Source organism: Aricia agestis, chromosome 19 (assembly GCF_905147365.1).
Source record: "Aricia agestis chromosome 19, ilAriAges1.1, whole genome shotgun sequence".
Classification (NCBI taxonomy): Eukaryota; Metazoa; Arthropoda; class Insecta; order Lepidoptera; family Lycaenidae; genus Aricia; species Aricia agestis.
Genome location: NC_056424.1, coordinates 5,017,960 through 5,041,185, shown reverse-complemented (window position 1 = coordinate 5,041,185; position 23,226 = coordinate 5,017,960). Strand labels below are relative to the sequence as shown.

General features: G+C 38.4%; 2 protein-coding genes across 5 annotated transcripts in view; one reads left to right on the top strand and one right to left on the bottom strand.

The window, feature by feature from the left end:
- LOC121736330 (epidermal growth factor receptor kinase substrate 8-like) overlaps positions 1-13,754 on the bottom strand; it is a 35,941-nt gene extending 22,187 nt beyond the window's left edge. For 3 of the 4 annotated variants that reach the window (XM_042127440.1, XM_042127442.1, XM_042127443.1), the window contains exon 1: positions 13,644-13,754. The gene's annotated coding sequence lies outside the window, so the exon portion shown is untranslated. Of the gene's footprint in view, positions 1-12,980; positions 13,231-13,643 lie in introns of those variants that run through there. The other variant, XM_042127441.1, reaches the window with a different exon arrangement.
- A 74-nt stretch (positions 13,755-13,828) lies between these two features.
- On the top strand, positions 13,829-14,742 carry LOC121736430 (Na(+)/H(+) exchange regulatory cofactor NHE-RF2). The gene is made up of 2 exons (XM_042127621.1): positions 13,829-14,438; positions 14,470-14,742. Exon 1 carries the CDS (start codon positions 13,872-13,874, stop codon positions 14,400-14,402), a length of 531 nt encoding a protein of 176 aa, XP_041983555.1. The 5' UTR covers positions 13,829-13,871; the 3' UTR covers positions 14,403-14,438; positions 14,470-14,742.
- The last annotated feature ends 8,484 nt before the right edge of the window (positions 14,743-23,226 follow it).

Genomic DNA, 23,226 nt, shown 5'->3' with positions numbered 1-23,226 from the left:
AATGGGTAGAGCAATCTTCTCTGAGGTTCTGCTGGCTAACATGCTGAGACCACATCCTTCAGGTCTCCGAACATTGTTATAATAGTCTCAATTAGATCAGTTTAGATTAATATAGAATCTCTGTCTATTTAATAAAATGTAGTTCTCAGGCGTGATAGACTTATGTTGCTCCCTCACCGCGAGCATTCACTTGTAATGTAACATTTTTAGATTCGACCTTGAGCATTACATTACAATACCGACGAGCATTCGATTCCATAATAACGGACAAGTTGTATCAAGATGTTACACACTGTATGACTACAAGGTGCACATTGTAATGCTCGGTTTTGTATCATTAAAAGGTGCGCATTGTAATGCTCGGCTCTCCTCCCTCATTGAGGTAATACTCGACTTCGTAATCTTATATCTTTAAACGAGCAATTCTTGTATATATAATTGGAATCTCGGAATCGGCTCCAACGATTTTCATGAAATTTAGTATATAGGGGGTTTCGGGGGCGATAAATCGATCTAGCTAGGAAACATTTTTAGAAAATGTCATTTTCATCGAATACCGAGCAAAGCTCGGTATTCGATGAAAAGCTAGTGTTACGTTAAAAGCGAATGCTGCCGGTGAGGGAACACCTTTAAAGTAGATTAAGATGAAATGCGACACAAAAAAGATATAGACGCCCATAGACACAATTTAATGTTAAGTTTACGTTACTCTAATCCGTAATCGTTTATGTACAACAGATCGATTTTAAACGATTTGAGCAATTACAATAGATATTCGATAATTCTAGGAAATAGTTTCACAATAAACATCAAACGTTAAATATCGTCAAACGTGCAATTGTGCAACATCCCTATTTAAAGCATAAAGAAAACGTCCATTATATAACAATAAAATGTAATAAAAGTGTAACAAATTAGAATGTCAATTAAAAATACCGGTTCGCGAAGGCAGGTGTACCTTTATACGCGTACGAGCCAAACATTCCAATATCGCTGTCCCTTTCGCGCTCTTGCGATTAATGCGCTATCTCGCTCTAACAGCAGGTCCGTATCTAATCCTGCCTACAAGGTATTGGGTGCCAAACGAGGATGAAGAACGGAAGTGCATGTTTGTACCGTTATACCTCAAAAGGTGCGAGTACACTGTTATTAAAGCACCCTTTGTAATTATTGCCTATTTGTAAAAAAGTTTAGATATTTACCTATCCATGAATGACTCGTGTCAGTTATATTCACGAAGCATAGAGTAAACATTATAGCAAGCTATAGAGTGCTTCTAACAAGGTATGAACTGTAAGCACGAGTGTGAACATATTTTCCTATAAGCGTCTTACGATGGCGCATGGAACATCACTAGACTTGCGTTATACGTTTGACAAGTATCTATAGAACTTCTGCTTACGATCGGCACAACGGGGAACGAGCGATGCGCGCGCTCTATAGATTGCTAATGTATACTCTAAGTCACGAAGATAGTGAAGTTTTGTAAATTTTTTTTTATTTCAAAGTGAAATATTCTTCAGCGGAATATGGCGGAATATATATCGGAATTGTGAACATTTTTGGGATGCTTGCGTTTAAGATGGAGGGGAGTCTACCGCCGGCGTGGCCTAGGAGAAGAAGCAATTCCCGTCTCTGTTTCTAATCTTATGTTTCTTTTTTACTTCTACCGGCATTCCAAGAGTGCAACCTGTTGCTTCTTGTTATTAAAGTAAATTATTAGATAATTGATACAGAATATGAAATAAGTAATTAAATATATTACACTTCACACACGTATAAATTAATACTATGCTGCAATTCGAAACAGTTGACGTCACAGTCACAGAACATGGTAAAATTGTAACTTTACGGCAGCGCGACGTGTTTTCAAACAAATTGCATTAATTGTTTATTGTAGGTTTATCGTACCAGCTGATAACATGGTTTTATTATGATTTAAAAAAATCAGACTTGACTGCCGCCGCACTCAGAGACGAATATTGTAAGATTTTGTCATAAGCCTGTACATTATCTGTCAAATTATTCATTGATTTAATCATCATTATGTGAGTGAATTTTAGATTATGTTTAAGAAGTTTTTCACGAGTCAAGAGCAGAGCAAGGGCCAAGGCGTTCAAAATTATTGACGTTCGAAATTTGAAATTGTGTTAGGTATCAATTCATAACCTTTCTTGCTCTTATATGGAGTACTCTTTCACACGTCGTACAAGCAGTGGTATAATTTAAATTTAGAACTATGTAAGTATTTCGAAAAAAATATGCAATTATAGAACCTGCACTAGAAGGCGCTGAAGATCATATTTCGAACATATCTAACAAGTAATTGAATTTCAACTCTGCTGCGTTAGAATAAAGTCTAATATAGTTTGTAAAGTGTGTTACTCAATATTTAAGGCCCACTTAACACGGTATTGTCTTAACTCCAACACTCGAGCTCAAGGGCAGAACAAACGCGAACGTCTCGCGGTATGTGAAAATTACACATGCAAGATAATATATAATACATCACTTTGAAAGCTTTATTTAGATAAACCTAAACCCTAGAATCTAAGTAGATAACCTACACGTTGCTTAGAAATGCCTAAGCCTAGATGATAATTGATAATCTACCTTATTTCTAGTTAATAGAAAAAGCCACTGCAGTTGCACTGGCTATTCCTGCTATCTCAGTTGGCATTGGCAACTAAGCACGTATGGTAATTCCGTTAAGGGTCCATTCACATTATATAAAATGCACTGTCTGCACTGCGAATTTTTACCGTACGGATTTTATTCACACGAATATAAAAAAAATTATATGAATAATCATATATTTTTTTCATTCGCAGTGCGGATACTCTCATAACCGCATAAGATTCAATGTGTTACAAAAGTGCGAAAAATCATCCGCGCGGTAAAATTCGCAGTGTGCACAGGCCTTAAGCATAAGGTCATAATAATTAATGTGAATGTTAAAGATTAGCATAAGGACGACATGAACATCTTGTCGCCTTTCATTGGTAACCAACAAAAAATATTATGTTGTTTCCAAATTCATCATTCTATAATACAGGGGCGTATTTCCCTCAGGTGCAGTGTGTGCGTTGCACACAGGCGCTGCAGTCTTAGGGGCGCTGAGCGCCGCTCGCAAGGAAATAGTTATTAAATGATTACTAAAAAAACACAATCTTGTTATGTTTTCCTTAATTGTCACTCTTTCCTTCCTTAAAATACTTTATACCCGGATATAGGGCCCTCGCTTTCAGTAAACTTTCCTGTCAAATGTTATCAAAATATGTTGTTGAACATTGTATGTTATGATGTCGGAATAAGAATGAAAAAACTCAATATTTGGACATTTTTATGAAGTACATTTGTATAGAATTATAGATACGAGTATGTTAACATGGGTACGTTTTGGGGTTTAGGATGTTAGTGCCAGTGCCAAGAGCACATCATGGTATGTATTCAAAATCGAAAAATTCTTCAAATTTAATCCACAAACAATAGAGTGTTAACAAATTAAAATCCAAAATATTTGTTAAATACTATTTTATAAGCAACCGCCTGTATAAGGTGCTGAGTTTGTATATCGTATACTATACTTGGATGCTAATAAAGTCTTTGGATCTTTGAGTTTGTTATCTATTGGAGAAATTTGACAGTACCTATGTGGTAACTTGATGTGCTGGTATAGTTCGTCTGGTGGCTTCAGGATAAATGATCCATACTAATGGACTCCTCACCCTTAAGCGGCCGGACAAACTGTACTTTGTACCCAGTTCTTAGAAGGAAAACCGATATTTTCTAAGGAAAATATCGGTTTTCTAAGGAAAATATCGGTAAAATTAATATTTCTAAGGAAGGAAAACCTTATAATAAAAATATCGGTAAAATTAATACTGGGTGTAACAAAAATGAGTGATAATACGTTAGGGTGTGTACGTGATCCTTGTAGAGAGTTCACTGTGAAAGTAGCAGCGCTGAAGTCGAAATTTTTTTTCACTTTAGTATGGGCGAAGGCCTGAGAGTCAAGAGTTTCCCCATACAAAAGTAAAAAAAAATTTTGGTCTTTCAGCGCTGCTACTTTCCCAGTGAACTATCTACAAGGAACACGTACACACCCTAAAGTATTATCACTTATTTTTGTTACAACCTGTATATCGATAAAATTAAATACCGATATACAGTCCCTGTTTAAAATATGCTTTAGGAGAAAAAATTTTGAAGAGTTGGCAACACACACTATTCCCTCTATATTACCCTCCCCTATTCCCTTCCCTACCCCTTAAAAGGCCGGCAACGCACCTGCAGCTCTTCTGATGTTGCGAGTGTCCATGGGCGACGGAAGTTGCTTTCCATCAGGTGACCCGTTTGCTCGTTTTATCCCCCTTATTTCATAAAAAAAAAAACAGCTCGCGGCGCGGTGCTCTCTCGTAAGAAATATCGGTCGATAAAATCGCGGCTGAGTGCAAGGAACGCGCGATATATCGCGCGTTATATCGCGCCTGTCTGCGGGAGCCTATATTCTATAATGAATCTAATCAAAACAAGGGAATTGATATGATATACCCTATGACCGACGGGTCATAGGTCATATCCATATCTCAATTCCCTTGTGCTCGGTTTCTTCAGTTTTTTTAGTGAAGTTTATTTATTGGCTAATAGATGAACTATACTCAAAAACCCTCAGTAATCATCAATGATTTAGATTTTAGAAGCTTTACTCTTTACAGGGCAATAAACATAATGTGCTACACCGGTCGGCCATGGCCCATGAGCACCGACGACACACTTAGCTCGAATACCACACCATACCTCAAATACCATCGCCTCAAATATAAATCTATCCTACTACTATTACAAATGCGATAGTCCGTTTGTTTGTTTCCTTTTCACGCCCAAATCACAGGACAAATTTTGCTGAAATTTGGTATGACAATTGGTCGCTGTTAAGCATTAGTGTCCTAACCCACATTTTTTTTGTCGTTAAATTTTGAATGCAGTCTTGTTCTAAATCATCTACAGAACATAACTGCATTCATAACTCAATACGTAATTTTTGTGTGGGTTAGTACACGAATGCTTAACAGCGTCCAATTTATTATACATTGAGTCCCGGGAAAGGACATAGGATACTTTTTATCCTGGACAAAATGTACGGTTCCCGCGCGATACACGAATTTCGGTGCAACGGAGTTACGGCATCATCTAGTACAATATTTTTAAATTGAGGATTTCAGCAATCCTCGAAAATCATCTAAAAATTTCTGAAATCCTTGCTACAGAACTGATTTTTCAGCAGTTTCATTAGTGGTTACATCTCTAAGAATTGCTGAAATCCTTGGTTTATATATTTTTACTAGCTGTCCCGGCAAACGTTTCTTTGCCATTTTTAATTTAAGGATTTCAGCAATCCTCGAAAATCATCTAAAAATTGCTGAAATCCTTGCTACAGGACTGACTTTTTTCAGCAGTTTAATTAGTGGTTATATCCCTAAAATTACTGAAATCCTTGGTTTATATAATATTACTAGCTGTCCCGGCAAACGTTTCTTTGCCATATAAAGTATTTCGCCCGTATTAATTTAATTAAAGTGACTAAATAATATGTCACCATGGCAACGTCCATCGCTATCCCGTCGCACAAACAATGGTCGCCGTCAGTCTCGAGTTGTAATAATTTACTATAATTTATTAAACAAATGCACTTATCAATATAAAATTACCCAGTAGCCGATTCTCAGGCCCACTGAATATGCATATAAAATTTGGTTAAAATCAGTAAAGCCGTTTCGGAGGTGTACGCGGCCTAACATTGTGACACGAGAATTTTATGTATAAGAGATAACTTAAATTAAGTTAGCTGGGACCGCTTTCAAAAGTATAAAGATTGAGTAAAGGAACAGTTGAATTCTAAGCGAATTTTACAATAACATAGATCATAGATCATACTATGTATAATATGAAAATACGAAGAACAAGTCTTAGAACAATGTAGATAAGTCAAGTTCAGATATTCGATCTGACCTTGGAACCCGGTTTAAATTTTTTCCCAAAAAAATAATAAGAAAATTAAATCATAGATGCTTTGATGTAGGCAATCGTCAATATCTACAAGTTATGTAATATATAACTTGTAGATATAATAAGAATTTGTGATAAAATAAAAATGAGAGAAATTAAAGTAAATTTTACTATTTTACACTAACTTCATGTGACACTTTTATAAAACTCTTGTTATTATACCGTATACATCCATACTATAATATTATAAATGCGAAAGTGTGTCTGTCTGTCTGTCCGTCTGTTACCTCTTCACGCGCGAACCGCTGAACCGATTTTGCTGAAATTTGACATGGAGATACTTTAAGTCCCGGGAAAGGACATAGGATACTTTTATTCCGGAAAATGTACGGTTCCAGCGCGATAAACGAGTTCTGGCGGAGTTGCGGGCGTCATCTAGTCTTACATAAATTGCATAACTTTTAAGTATACATTACATCTAATGAACAACTTATAATAAGTGAGTAATAATAAATATTATACAATATTTTAACGAGTACATAAAACATTTCCACTAATAATGTAGAGTTGTTATGTAAATGTCGACCTTATTTCCGAGGTGCTAAGTGCCATATTTGTGCGTGACGAGGCTGAGTTAGCACCTGTGCGCGTGATCAAATGAGGTTTATTAAAATAAGTAAATCAGAGCCTGTAGCCAAGATTTTTTCTTTATCACCTCTCTATAGAATCGCCAATCAAAATGTATAGAATTGACATAAGACGAGTCGAACGTCAACGTCATATTAACGAACTCCTAAGTCAATTAGATATTATAAATTATAATACATTTTCATCGGCGATTCTATATAAAGAAGCGATAAAAAAGGTCTTGGCTAAAGGGCACGTACACAATGTCCTATTAGTTAAGAATCGCTTACACGGGCAATCAATTGCCGGCGACACGAATGGAGCGATCTGGAGCAACATGGGGCAATTTTAATAAATTGCGGCGATACAAATTGACGAATATCCGATGGGCTCGTGTATGACAGTATTTCCTAGTAACTAGTTGCTGATTGTTGCTGCTTGTTGCCGAAAATTGCTTGCTGTAGTCGTGACGTCAAAGTTGACGAGAGTGGAGCAATTTTAGTTGCCCGTATAAGCGTCCCTTTATTAGTGACTAGCTGTACCGGTGAACTTTGTGTCACTTTAAAACCTTCCATGGACTTCTACGAATATTTTGAGACTAAAATTAGCCCAATCCGTTCAGCCGTTTTCGAGTTTTAGCGTTACTAACACATTTGGAAATCCATTTTTATATATATGAAGATAGTATAAGTAGTCGTCTATGCAAATGAGGTTATAATCCAATCAATGTTGTTAATTTTTTTTAAGATTACTGTAAAATGTAGTACTTAGCTAGATATTAAAAACTAAATTTCAACCTTTGCTATTGTTATGTAACAAATTAACAATACAAGCGATGGCAAATGTGAAGAGGCGCATCGTGTATGATTGCTTATAATCGTCGATTGTGCACGCTATGGAAATCTTTGCAATCATGGTGCTGGTGGAAATGATGGTCCAATATGGTCCAACGTTTGTGAAAAGTGAAAAAGTGAAACTCAAGAATAAGTAGACTATGGCTTATAATGGAAGAATCACTTTTAAATTCCAAGCCACAAGACGTCAAAGTTCCATACTTTTGACCATATTGATTTAAACTATTAATAATTATCTATTATACATCTATACATATAAATAAAATTGGAGTGTCTGTTTGTAATATTGAAAGAACTGTTTTTTACTACATGCATATGAATCTATATAAGTACGCTACATACACCAAAACAACATTTTTTACAGTTTTTGTCTATATGTCTGTCTGTCTGTCTGTGTGTCTGTCTGTCTGTTTGTTCCGGCTAATCTCTGAAACGGCTGGAGCTATTTTGCCGGGACTTTTTTTGGTAGATAGCTGATGTAGTAAGGTGTAACTTAGGCTACTTTTTAACCGACTTCCAAAAAGGAGGAGGTTATATTTTACTTTTTTCATATTTGTTAGCGGACTACCCATCTTTGTTATTATACTATGTTGACGCGGACGAAGTCGCGGGCAACAGCTAGTATATAATATAATTATTATTATAAATATTATTAATTAAACTATATTATTTTACAATTCAATATTTCACCTTGACCACATATAATATAAACTTTCTGTCCGTCTTTATGTAAGCAATATGTAACACATTATGTACAGTTGGGTAAGCGCGACCGCCGGACCGTACAAAAGACATCAACGCGACGTCACTTTTCCAACCGGGATATATTTAGGATAATGATCATTATGCCGTAGAAATTATGGTCTTGTCAGTGGTAAAATAATTTTGGATATATTATTCGATTTATTTTTACAAGTTTTAAAAATATTAGAAGAAAAAAAAATTTTTTTTTCTTCTAATATATTATGTACTGAGTGTTTTTAAGAGAATTGACTGATTTGCAAGACGTCTTACGCAACCGAAATCTGTCAAATCCATACAATTTTAGAAATGCATATACAGGGTGTAACAAAAATAAGTGATAATATTTTAGGGTGTGTACGTGTTCCTTGTAGAGAGTTCACTGTGAAAGTAGCAGCGCTGAAAGACCAAAATTTTTTTTCACTTTTGTATGGGAAAACTCGTGACGCTCGGGCCCTTGCCCATACAAAAGTGAAAAAAATTTTTCGTCTTTCAGCGCTGCTACTTTCACAGTAAACTCTCTACAAGAAACACATACACGCCCTAAAATATTATCACTTATTTTTGTTACACACTGTATATCTACGCATTGCGTTGCTGTCAGGATTGACCCTTAGCCGTAGTCCTACGAGGAACGCGGCCTCAGAGACAGAAGTTTTCCTTCGCGTCTTAACCTCTTTACGTAACTTCTCAGAAAATATTATGATAAGTGACCTTTTTTAGATTTTTCTTGACATACATACAATATTTATAAAAAAACTAGCTGTCCCGGCAAATGTTGTTATGACATAAAATTATTTTCCCTGTTTTCCTGCTTTTATCTTGATTTTTTTTCTGATTTTTTTTTGTACAGACCTCACGGAGCCCGAGCCTTTCCAACGAATGCAAAACCGTGGAAATCGGTTCGTGCGTTCTGGAGTTAAGCGTCAGGAAGAAAAACCCGACTTATTTTTATATATTAGATGTGATGACGCCATATGACTCTCAAAGTGTTTCCAATTTCCATAACAAATTTCATCTAAATCAGTTCAGCCGTTTCAGCGTGAAAAGGTAATAGACAAACACATTTTCACATTTATAATGTTTGTAAGAATAGGCATAATATGATGTTAAAAAGATTTCATGACCAGTAGACTACGATGGAAAAGTGCAATTTAAAATTGGAGAGGCTTAGCCAACTCTAGAAAATTAAATAATGTTTCAATCGAACGAACAATAAATGCTACATGAATATTCTGAACAAGTCAGCACACTCAAATATGCAAGGCCGAAAACAATTAGAAATGACGTGGGCAAGAGCTGCGCACGCGCATGCAAATTTTATTGAAAATCTTACTTTATAGCATGTCAAGAACAAATCATAAGATAATTTAAAACATAAGGTTAAAACACCCAATTATTTAAGAGCTCATACCGAAATCCTTTTATTGGTATTCATAGTAAATAAAAATATCTTAGACGCTATTAATAATAGGATATAGCTCCCACTCCTACCTCTCTTCTGATTAATTTCGTTGCGGGTCAAAAGACAGATTTACCTTGTCCCTCGGGCACCCCTGACATCATATCAATGGGTTTTCGTGGTTGGTTACCACTGTTGACCCTGGAGTCGCAGGAGTTGCAGTGGTGGGATTGGGATGGGCCAATTTCCCGTTTAAAAATATATATGATAGGATGACTACAGACGATGGGATTGTTTGCCCTACTTCATTGATAAAATGAAGTTGTGGAAGTTCAACTGCTCCTTGTGGAACACTTCGAGTGACTGTTTTGATTTATAAAGTACATTAAAAAGAATATTTAACTGTCCATTTGCTTCAGATAATCGAGCAGAAATCCCTGCAAAAGGTAATGAAAAACTATTTGAAGAAAATCAGAAATACTAAAATAATGTTATCAAAATCGACATCACTGGTAAAAAATTAAAATATCTATATATATAAAACTCAAAGGTGACTGACTGATTGACATAGTGATCTATCAACGCACAGCCCAAACCACTGGATGGATCGGGCTGAAATTTGGCATGCTGGTAGATGTTATGACGTAAGCATCCGCTAAGTTTATTATATTAGCCGGAATTTATCAAAATCCTTTCTTAAAAGGATTTTGATAAATTCCAACCCCAAGGGGTTAAAATAGGGGATGAAAGTTTGTATATAATAATACTTCTTAACGCGAGCGAAGCCGCGGGCAAAAGCTCCTTAACATATAATTTCCATTTAAGTTGTAAGTAAATTCTACACAAATTTCCGTTAAAATATGCAACTAAAGCCTGACATTAAAACAAAACAAACCATTCACTTTTAAAAGGAATTCAAAGTCGACAGAACAAAAGTAACTGCAGAACTGCGTTGAAATTATTATTTCAAAACAAGTTTTAATGTATGTTAGTATTTCCACGTTGGAGGCTTATAGACACGTCACGTTTTGGGAATGCCACATCTGCACACTCGATTATGGATCCTACAACCTTGTGATAAAGTTGTAAATCATTTGATGATCGCAGATAAGATAAGCATAATCGTTTATTTCGTATGTTTCGAAGCGAAAATTGGAAACCGAGAGGAAGTGAGAGCTAATAGAGGAAATAACTTTAATAGTTTTAGTCTCAAAATACTCGTTAAGGCATTTCGTGTTAAAAGTGATCATTGATTATTTAGCTTTTCTTTAAAGTTATCTTATTATTTTGGCCGGATTTTAAGGTTTTTTTAAGTGAGGTATATAATATTATATTCACTGACGATTTTTATTGGCTGACGATAACATATTATAAGCGAAAGAAAACACACTATATTATTAATCTTCTTTTTTTTTTATTAAATAAGGGAGCAAACGAGCAAACGGGTCACCTGATGGTAAGCAACTACCGTCGCCCATGGACACTCGCAACATCAGAAGAGCTGCAGGTGCGTTGCCGGCCTTTTAAGAGGGAATACGCTCTTTTCTTGAAGGTTTTCAGGTCGTATAGGTCCGGAAATACTGCTGGTAACAGTTCGTTCCAGAGCTTTACAGTGCGCGTACTCTTTAATCTTTTGAGACGACTTATTTTTCTCGTTGTTTATTGTTTAAATACTTTAGATAATAACTAGAATAACTACATTTTAATATTCTCTACCATTCAAAATGATTCCAAGCTTACAAACCACTAAAGTGAAATAATATTTTGTTGTTTCATTTTCAAATAACATTGGAAAAAAACAACGAAAGAAATACAAGGCCACCTTTTAGAAAAAAAGATGAGTGAAATGTATTATTTTTTTTTTTATTACTGCATACATTGCGGCAGTGTCACCTTGCATTGTGCTTTTATGTTCAACATTCTACATCCAACATCGTTTCAGCTCGTAAAATGACTCACTTTTCCTGTTTCATTGATGATATGGCATTTAAAATTTTACTGAGGTCAAATTTTTGTTTCGGATTCACTCAAATTCATTTTGCCTTTGTTTCTTTTAGCTTTAAGTTCACATGCTGTGTTACGCCGTTTGCAATGCAGAATTTTATTTTTCAATGTTTGTTATTTTTTAGTACATTTTAATGTCTGTGTCCAAATAGGCATTGTTTTTCAATTTACAGCTTTATCATAATATTATTCCTATCTATATCACAGAGCTTTATAAAAATGATTGTATATCTATTTAATTTTGCTTTTGAATACTGCTATCTGTTCTATTTTATAAATTAGAATTACTGCCAGTTGCTGCCTTTTTAACAATCTTCCGTTCTATATTACAGAAATATAATAAATTGAAGATTAAACATTGTTAGGTACTTAATGACTACACGTTTTTAGTTAACATCTATTATTTCCATCATCAAATTGGACAAAACACATAAACTTTTATTAACTCCGCATTTCTTAAAAAGTGATAAGGTTATCATTACCTAATTTATTCAGTTTGATTCGAAATACATGTTTTGTTATCTCTTTTACTTCACTAATGATAATGCCATCATTATCAATTATTATAATATGTTATGTTTTAATAATATGAAGTATTCTTTCAACTCAGTTAATAAAATTCCACCTACAATTATAATCATTTTTTTATACTTAAATTAGTTGTCAGTTATTAAAGATGTTACAATAATAATTATTATTGTTATCAAAGTTTTTATTTGTAACATGTTTTACGAAGTTGTTATTTTCATAATATTATTTTGATTTACACGTGATGTCAGAAGTTCTAAAAATATGTTTCTATTGTTAAATAGGTTAGGTATTGTTTACCTGAAAACTGCTGTGAGATTTCAAATTTCAGCAAATTTGCATCATGTGATTTCCAATTGTAGTTTTTGAAATTTTCTTCAATTACTTTTTAGTTTTTTCTTTCCTGGATCAAGGAATCACACATTTCAAAATTATATTATTGATGTATAATATTATGTTTATCGAGCCTTTTGAATCACAATTACCTACATTAGATATAATCATATCAGTGTCCTGCTTGTGTAATGTGTATTCATTATCTCAAATTTGCAATTAGTTAATGTTCTTTTGATTATTATCATTAGTTTGTCGTTACAAAGGAATTTTGTTATTGCTTATATGGAAAATTTCAGATGGCAGTCAAAGTATGCTATTGTCTCTCATATTTTCAGTAACAACACTGACATGTTCTGATTCATTGAACATAGTACTATCTTTATTAAGAAGCTTAAGAGAGTGCACTAATAGCTGTTCTCTGATGATGAGAACTGTCGTTTTTGTGTTATTAGATGTTCAGAGTAAAGAAATGAACTCACCAACGAAGTATCGAGAAAACACGGTCTATGCGATACGTCTTTGTGCGGCTCGCGAGCGTTTATGCATTATGATGTATGATTTGTTAATGCGCAGAGAAAGCTGTTATGTACGTCCGTTGCATCGGCTGATGAGCTGCTAATGGACGATGCTCACCTGACGACCCGACGGACGACGGAGTCACGTCGCAGGAAGTCAATACATAGCGTTCGACCGATTAAATGGGTCCTTTTATCCGGTGGATACCAATGTAGGCTGCGTATGCGCACCGTAAATACTAATAAGAATTCAGGTGAGCGCCGCGGGAGGAGCAACGACCGAGCGCGCGCCATCTAGCGACCGGCCCTGCGCACCGCGCGTGCATGTTGTCAATTCGAAACACTTTCCAATGACTTAACAGACCACACTGAATCATCCTCGGCGTATCGGAACGCCACTCGGCACAGATTCCTCGAGACGAGCCTCACGAGTACCTTCGAAAGGTTAGGAGTTAAGTGCGGGTCGAGTCGGCAATATGTTTACAAGCGAGGGAGTGTCGCGGGAAAGCGGTACTCGCAGCGGCCTCAATCCCGCGAGCTCGCTTCCCGATCCCGCTGAGGATGCTCCTCGGCTACCCCTTCCGCCCGACGAGCATACCCCGACTGTACTAATGCGGTGGCACTCACCGTTGGTCGCGACGAAGCGACGGTCCAGGCTGAGTCGTCACAACAGAGAGCACAACACTCGCGGTATACCTCGCAGGCGCGGCGACCGGTGCGCACTGGAGGCCGCGCGCCCCGCAACCTGCGGCGCGCGAGGGGACGCGGGGCGTCTTGGGGGGGGGTGGGGGGCGGCGCGGCGCGGGCGCGGCAGTCGCCGTCTGCGCGCGAGAGTGACCGCGCGCCCCCACAGTTATGTCGGCCAACGGCACCGCGCCCGCGGAGTCGCGGCTCTGCCACGTGCGGAAGGTGCCCAACTTCGACGGCTACGGCTTCAACCTGCACGCCGAGAAAGGCAAGCCCGGCCAGTACATCGGGAAGGTGGACGAGGGCTCCCCGGCCGAGACCGCGGGCCTCAAGCGCGGGGACCGCATCCTCGAGGTGAACGGGCAGAGCATCGCAGGCGAGACCCACAAGCAGGTGGTCGCGCGGATCAAGCAGCGGCCGGACGACGCGGAGCTGCTGGTGGTGGCGGCCGCGCCCGGCGAGCTGGTGCCGGACTTCGACACCGTCGACCGGCCAGCGTCGGCGGGATCCGGGTCGGCGTCGTCCGGCACGCAGGCGGACTCGCCCGCGCCGGACGCCGCGCCGGCGGAGGCGCCGCGCCTCAACCTGCAGATGACCGCGGCCGAGATGCGGGCGCACCTCGCCGCCAAGAAGAAGGTGGACCCGAAGAAGGTGCCGATGGATTTGAAGTCCAAGTTCGATATCGTGAAGAAACTGTAGAGTGCCAGTGCAGTGCGCGAGTGTGTGAGGGAGGGGGGCGGGCGGTGTTGCCAGCTCGGGGGCGGGCGCGGGCGGTGTTGCCAGCTCGCGAGCCGCCGCGGTGACATCAGGCCGCCGCCGGCCGGTGCGCCCGACCTCGTAGCCTTCCGATTTTGCCATTGATGTATGTACATACCGTTTGTTGTTAAGAGTTACGTGAAATGGAAATATTGTTCGTAGGCGTAATTATTACTAGGTGAATTAATTAAATTTTTATTTAATAATAATTATTATTTTGTGTTAATGAATATTTTGCGAGTGCAATTATTGTTGAGATGTCAATAAAGTATATGAATTCTTAGCTGGTGTTTTGTGGCTTCCGCCGTGTCCGGGGCAGGCGGGCCGGGGCTGCGCCCCCGTGTCGGGGCCCCGCAGCCGGGCCCCCCGCTAAAGCGGTTCTACCTGTCGATGTCGTCTACCTGACTACGAAAATAGCTGCTCTTACGCATTACTATGCAAAGAAACAGGTTATAAAAATCTCTAAGCGTTTAATATTTTAAATGATATCTTGGCTTGTTAAATATTTAAATAGCTTGAGAGTTGACTTGTTAAAGTCTTTTGTTATTTTGGCAGAAATGTGTGTAGTATCATTGTTTGATGAGCTTATTAGGTAGATATGTTACATGTTAATTATTATTAATTGTTTATGAGTATGTACTAGCCACTAGGTAGATAAAAATAACTAGGTGAATCTTTCATTATTGAATTAGAATTTTGGCAAGATTATTAAAAACAATCTATCGGCTTAATGAGAACAGGCAACAATTTTAATGATCGCTTGAGAATTGTGGCAGTGGCTTATGATTCATTGGTAATTGAATAGGTATAAACAATAATTAATGATGGTAATGATATTTCGGGGAATTCCAATAGACTGGTAAATCCGTCTTGATTCTAAATTCAAGGCAAATATGATTCATCAACACTCGATGAGATTAAAATTACAAACATAAGCATATAGGTACATTAATTAATACAAACATAAGCAGTTTATAATAAAATTTTCCTAAGCCCAAGTTTAACCCAAGGCCCATAATTAACAGATAAATACAAATGTGTATACTGTATATGGCGATCATAATCAAATATGCTCCATATTCATCTATGATTGTCATAGACAGCGTGAATAAGTATGTTTAAACGCTATCAAAACCACAGCAGTCAGCATCCTACAATGGGCATTGTCCATTTTTTTTTTATTTTGCTCATTACAAAAACATTTCGAGGAATAAGGTCAGTGATCGTTTTTCTGTATATAAACGAAAAAAATACCCATTAGTTACTTATATTTTTGAACTTTTGGTAAGCTTCTCGTATCAGCTTTCACTGAGAACTTGCATTTGACGAACCAGCCATTATAAATAAGATTGAAAGGAAATTTAAAACATACTCAGAGGTCAATAATTGTCCGCCGATGATGACATCAGAGCGAAACTTTAAAAATTTATTGAGAAAAAACTAGCCAATGAATTTCAAAATTATTTAATTTATATTCTTAAAATACCCTATTTTAACGAAAAAAAAAAGTACATGTGATTTTTTTTGGACAATGCCCATTTTAGTTAGAGACTTTTGCGATTGTTGCAAGTGCTGGTTAGTCACAAATCAAGAAGTTGAAGGTTGAAAAGACACCCTATATATTTAGATTGTATAAAATAATGGTCCAAGAATAGAGCCTTGGGGTACTCCGATTGAAAAAACCCAATTTAGGGCCCGATTCGACCAAACTTGAAGTTACACGAGTATAACTATCACTTATAATACCACAAGAGCTTCAAAATTATCGGGTATTTCCCGATAGGGTAAAACTTGACGACTTTATTTGTTTGCAGGGAACCTTGAGGGAAATGCCAGATAATTTTGAAGCTCGTGTGGTATTCGGGGGATTATTTTTCCGTCCCAAATGTCGGCCAATAGAATTAGAATTTGTTTTTTATACATAGCAACTACCAGAGAAAATTTTCAAAAAATTATCAGTATAATACCATGTAGGTTGTACCACGTGACGTCGAATGGTGCAATTCTATTGGTCGATATTTGGGTCGGAAAAATAATCATGAGAATAATTTTACTCCTTTAATTTACTCTAGGATATTATCGTTTCCATTTTACCAAGTTACTCAAAGAGTATGAAATAAAATGACAATTATACGAGTAGTTCACAATGACACCGACCGTGACAGTTGACACCCTGTTGTGCAACTATTCTCAGTTTAATATTTACTCCACCAAAATAGCCCGTGTAAATATTACTCCCGTGTAATTACCTTATTCTTGGATTAGAAGTTGGAAAAACACAAAACCAGATTACTCTTAGATTAGGATAAAATTTTACTCCAGTTTGGTCGAATCCGCCCTTAATGAAAATGTTGTTTTATACCTTGGGATCACCCATGAAAGCAATGGCTATTATATGCTCAATTTTCTTATTAATCACCCCGTCTCTACTTACTAACAGGGAAGAAAAGAGAGGTGAAATGCAAAGAGAGTGTCACTGAGATAGACAGTTTGTCTGTCTGTTATGTGTTGGGTGTAAAAAGTCATGAATGTGTTAAGCAAGAAGATGTTGTAACGTATGGCAACAGAAATCGCGCGAAATGTGTTTCTACATACTGTAAATACTAGGGAAAATACTAGCTACGTAATAATACTGTTAATAATACTGTTTATTATAACTAGGTTTTGCCCGCCGCTTCGCCCGCGTGGAAATTGGAATTCTGAGAACGACATAGTTTTAGGAAAGAAAGATATATTTTTATCCATAAAATATAGCCTATGTCGCTCAGGAACATACTCAGCTATCGGTATTAAATTTTTTTTGGAATCGAACTGGGTAGTTTCAGAGATTACCTTCTACAAACAAAAAAAAAATATCTCTTTACTAGCTGTCCCTGCAAACGTTTCTTTGCCATATAAAGTATTTCGCCCGTATTATTTTATTGAAGTGACTAAATAAGTATGTCACCATGGCAACGTCCATCGCTATCCCGTCGCACAAACAATGGTCGCCGTCAGTCTCGAGTTGTAATAATTTACTATTATTTATTCAACAAATGCACTTATCAATATAAAAAGTACCCAGTAGCCGATTCTCAGACCCACTGAACATACATATAAAATTTGGTTAAAATTAAGAGTACGCGGCCTAACATTGTGATTTGTGACACGAGAATTTTATATATAAGATTATGTTAGTGTAGATAACTATGAAGTCCACATAATACAACGTTATTAACTGTGTCGATTCCCAATGTTGCTCTGTTGAATTTATAATATTTTAGTGTAATTTCCAAAATTTTCTAGCGACCATCCCTTTCTTCCTAAAATTTTAAGACCAAAAATCATTGAGACATCTTAAGGAGTACGGACCAAACACAGCACCAAAAGCACACACAACACCAAATTTATCATTTGGTGGCTAGTCACGACCGGAATTGACCGGTATTTTGAGCAGGAGCAGTTATATTTTGCTAATTGAACAAAACCAGGGATAATATCGATAATATAAATTTCATTAGAGCAGAATCGAAATGAAAATGGTCTTTTGGAAATTTATGTGTATGGCGTTTCTAACGAACAGGTTCACGGGGCAGCTGCCCCCCCCCCCCCCGCCTCCCTAGAAAATAAAATAAATGTCAATTTTCCTGGCAAGAGATCTTTTAAAGAGATAAGTACGCCAATGTTATATTGTCACTTTTATAAATATGTCTTAATTTTGTACCTACTTAAAGAGAATAAATAAATTAAATGAATAAAAACGTGTTACCTACTCAGCGCAAAATGAAGCATTGGAAACAAAATATCTTTTCAGTCAGATTAATAACAGTCAATTTTCAGAGTTTTTTTGTTTCAATAAGTATACCAGACCGACCATCTTCTCTAAACAGGTATGCTGCTATTCTTCGTTTAAATTCTACTGCACCCGCGTTCCCTCTTAATAAACTTCTAAAAGTAGGCATTTCATTGCTACCCAAAGCAATCCCACATACTTTTTTTTTTTTATGAAATAAAGGGGCAAACGAGCAAACGGGTCACCTGATGGAAAGCAACTTTCGTCGCCCATGGACACTCGCAGCATCAGAAGAGCTGCAGGTGCGTTGCCGGCCTTTTAGAGGGAATAGGGTAATAAAGGAGGGTAGGGATGGAAGGGAAGGGAAGGGAATAGGAGAGGGTAGGGAAGGGAATAGGGTAGTGGATTGGGCCTCCGGTAAACTCACTCACTCGGCGAAACACAGCGCAGGCGCTGTTTCACACCGGTTTTCTGTGAGAACGTGGTATTTCTCCGGTCGAGCCGGCCCATTCGTGCCGAAGCATGGCTCTCCCACGTATACTGAATGCAAACCATCATTTTTCCATATTACAGTCACTTTCCATCCCAACCGCTGGGTGAAATTAACAACTGAATGGGTACCCGAAGACGGACGACGCAGCCGTGGCCGGCCACAGGAGCTAGAGGCATACCAGCCGGGTAATGGCGGGCTGGCCAACGGTGGCGCAGGAGCGGGAAAAAAGACCCTAGGGGAGGCCTTTGCCCAGCAGTGGAACAGCATAGGCTAATTAAAAAAATCGGCCAAGTGCGAGTCGGACTCGCGCACGAAGAATTCCGTACTGTTATTGAGCAAAAGTTGGCAAAAAATTGAATTTTTGTATGGGACCCTTAAATATTTCTTGTATTTTAATTTTTTATTAATTATTAAAGTACAAATTAGTCTACTAGAATCAAAAACCGCAATATCCAATAAAATCATTATTGGACATTGCGGTTTTTGATCTAGTAGACTCAAATATACTTACTTAAAGAATATTGTGTGTATTTCAAGTACCTAGGTAACTAGTAACTACTACCATTATTAATTACGAGCAAAAAAGGCTTGACGCGGGAGAGCCATGCTTCGGCACGAATGCGCCGGCTCGCCCGGAGAAATACCACGTTTTCACAGAAAACCGGCGTGAAGCAGCGCTTGCACTGTGTTTCGCCGAGTGAGTGAGTTTACCGGAGGCCCAATCCCCTATCCTATTCCCTTCCCTACCCTCCCCTATTCCCTTCCCTTCCCATCTTCTATTACCCTATTCCCTCTTAAAAGGCCGGCGAAGCACCTGCAGCTCTTCTGATGCTGCGAGTGTCCATGGGCAACGGAAGTCGCTTTCCATCAGGTGACCCGTTTGCTCGTTTGCCCTTTTATGTCATTAAAAAAAAGCCAAAAAATCACTTTGCTTCACAAATTTGTTGTATGAGAGCCGCCTTTAAATATTTATTTTATTTTTAAGTATTTGTTGTTATAGCGGCTACAGAAATACACAATCTGTGAACATTTCAGAAGTCTAGCTATATCGGTTCTTGAGATACAGCCTGGATACGGACGGACGGACAGACGGACAGACATCGAAGTTTCAGTAATAGGGTCAGTAATAGGGTAGTAATAGGGTACCTTTGGGTACGGAACCCTAAAAACAGACACTTTCAATAACTCACGGCTCATTGATTTCACTACAGCGCGGTTGAAATATTAACGATTTAAACATGCGAAATGCACATAAAACAACAATTTGCGGCAAGGTTGCATCACAATGGGTACAGCCGTACAGGTAGGTTATCACGCTGGCCTTGGCCGGTGACTCATGAAATAGCGTTTACTCGTACGCCTGTGACACAATATAAATGTGCACAGTAGACCATCTGCATACTATCAGGCGCACGCACACATTAGCGTGATTTCAGACACCAAATTTATCATTTGGTGGCTAGTCACGACCGGAATTGACCGGTATTTTGAGCAGGAGCAGTTATATTTTGCTAATTGAACAAAACCAGGGATAATATCGATAATATAAATTTCATTAGAGCAGAATCGAAATGAAAATGGTCTTTTGGAAATTTATGTGTATGGCGTTTCTAACGAACAGGTTCACGGGGCAGCTGCCCCCCCCCCCCCCCCCGCCTCCCTAGAAAATAAAATAAATGTCAATTTTCCTGGCAAGAGATCTTTTAAAGAGATAAGTACGCCAATGTTATATTGTCACTTTTATAAATATGTCTTAATTTTGTACCTACTTAAAGAGAATAAATAAATTAAATGAATAAAAACGTGTTACCTACTCAGCGCAAAATGAAGCATTGGAAACAAAATATCTTTTCAGTCAGATTAATAACAGTCAATTTTCAGAGTTTTTTTGTTTCAATAAGTATACCAGACCGACCATCTTCTCTAAACAGGTATGCTGCTATTCTTCGTTTAAATTCTACTGCACCCGCGTTCCCTCTTAATAAACTTCTAAAAGTAGGCATTTCATTGCTACCCAAAGCAATCCCACATACTTTTTTTTTTTTATGAAATAAAGGGGCAAACGAGCAAACGGGTCACCTGATGGAAAGCAACTTTCGTCGCCCATGGACACTCGCAGCATCAGAAGAGCTGCAGGTGCGTTGCCGGCCTTTTAGAGGGAATAGGGTAATAAAGGAGGGTAGGGATGGAAGGGAAGGGAAGGGAATAGGAGAGGGTAGGGAAGGGAATAGGGTAGTGGATTGGGCCTCCGGTAAACTCACTCACTCGGCGAAACACAGCGCAGGCGCTGTTTCACACCGGTTTTCTGTGAGAACGTGGTATTTCTCCGGTCGAGCCGGCCCATTCGTGCCGAAGCATGGCTCTCCCACGTATACTGAATGCAAACCATCATTTTTCCATATTACAGTCACTTTCCATCCCAACCGCTGGGTGAAATTAACAACTGAATGGGTACCCGAAGACGGACGACGCAGCCGTGGCCGGCCACAGGAGCTAGAGGCATACCAGCCGGGTAATGGCGGGCTGGCCAACGGTGGCGCAGGAGCGGGAAAAAAGACCCTAGGGGAGGCCTTTGCCCAGCAGTGGAACAGCATAGGCTAATTAAAAAAATCGGCCAAGTGCGAGTCGGACTCGCGCACGAAGAATTCCGTACTGTTATTGAGCAAAAGTTGGCAAAAAATTGAATTTTTGTATGGGACCCTTAAATATTTCTTGTATTTTAATTTTTTATTAATTATTAAAGTACAAATTAGTCTACTAGAATCAAAAACCGCAATATCCAATAAAATCATTATTGGACATTGCGGTTTTTGATCTAGTAGACTCAAATATACTTACTTAAAGAATATTGTGTGTATTTCAAGTACCTAGGTAACTAGTAACTACTACCATTATTAATTACGAGCAAAAAAGGCTTGACGCGGGAGAGCCATGCTTCGGCACGAATGCGCCGGCTCGCCCGGAGAAATACCACGTTTTCACAGAAAACCGGCGTGAAGCAGCGCTTGCACTGTGTTTCGCCGAGTGAGTGAGTTTACCGGAGGCCCAATCCCCTATCCTATTCCCTTCCCTACCCTCCCCTATTCCCTTCCCTTCCCATCTTCTATTACCCTATTCCCTCTTAAAAGGCCGGCAAAGCACCTGCAGCTCTTCTGATGCTGCGAGTGTCCATGGGCAACGGAAGTCGCTTTCCATCAGGTGACCCGTTTGCTCGTTTGCCCTTTTATGTCATTAAAAAAAAGCCAAAAAATCACTTTGCTTCACAAATTTGTTGTATGAGAGCCGCCTTTAAATATTTATTTTATTTTTAAGTATTTGTTGTTATAGCGGCTACAGAAATACACAATCTGTGAACATTTCAGAAGTCTAGCTATATCGGTTCTTGAGATACAGCCTGGATACGGACGGACGGACAGACGGACAGACATCGAAGTTTCAGTAATAGGGTCAGTAATAGGGTAGTAATAGGGTACCTTTGGGTACGGAACCCTAAAAACAGACACTTTCAATAACTCACGGCTCATTGATTTCACTACAGCGCGGTTGAAATATTAACGATTTAAACATGCGAAATGCACATAAAACAACAATTTGCGGCAAGGTTGCATCACAATGGGTACAGCCGTACAGGTAGGTTATCACGCTGGCCTTGGCCGGTGACTCATGAAATAGCGTTTACTCGTACGCCTGTGACACAATATAAATGTGCACAGTAGACCATCTGCATACTATCAGGCGCACGCACACATTAGCGTGATTTCAGATAACTGAAAGGAGCAAAAAGTTTATCGTGACAACGCTCGCGTTAACTTTTATCAGAGTTGAGCGTATTTTATCTCCAACACACGTGTAAGTAACTAAACTGTATGGCATTATATTCCTTCAATCGGGGATTCTTGGAAATGCTATTGTATTATATTGTTGTCGCGATCACAGGTGCTCTTATGGGACTTGAAGGAATATTGTGGTGTAATTATCATCATCAGCTTTTCAGCGTATCGGAAGTGCCTCCAAGTATTTTTACTATGTCGTAATCTTAAAAAAGTCATTTCACGTTATTACAGCAGCTTTTACTATTAATGAGATCTAGGATACCACGAGATTAATAATTATTTGAGAAATAGTAGCTTAAATCGGGATTTTAGGCTCTGGACGTGAGGCTACTATGCTAAATTTGATTGATCTCCGTTCAGTGATTTGGGAGCTAAAAATTCTACTACGGGTGTGTTGCACCAGAGGCGTGGTTAAAGTTAGTTATGGTCAAATTTATGGTTATAGTTACGGCTAACTTTAACTTTAACCTTAACTTTGACCACAGATTTTGACAGATGACAGCTGGTCCTATAAATGAACGTAGGCGGGGGCGCTGCTGGCCTTTACCAGAACTGTCAAAAATGGCGTTTTTGTACGATAACAGCGTTAGTTCCTTTTATCGCCACGTGCATTTAAAGCCTTGTCAAGCTCTATGGTTATGGTTAAATATGTCGTCCATTTTTTACTTT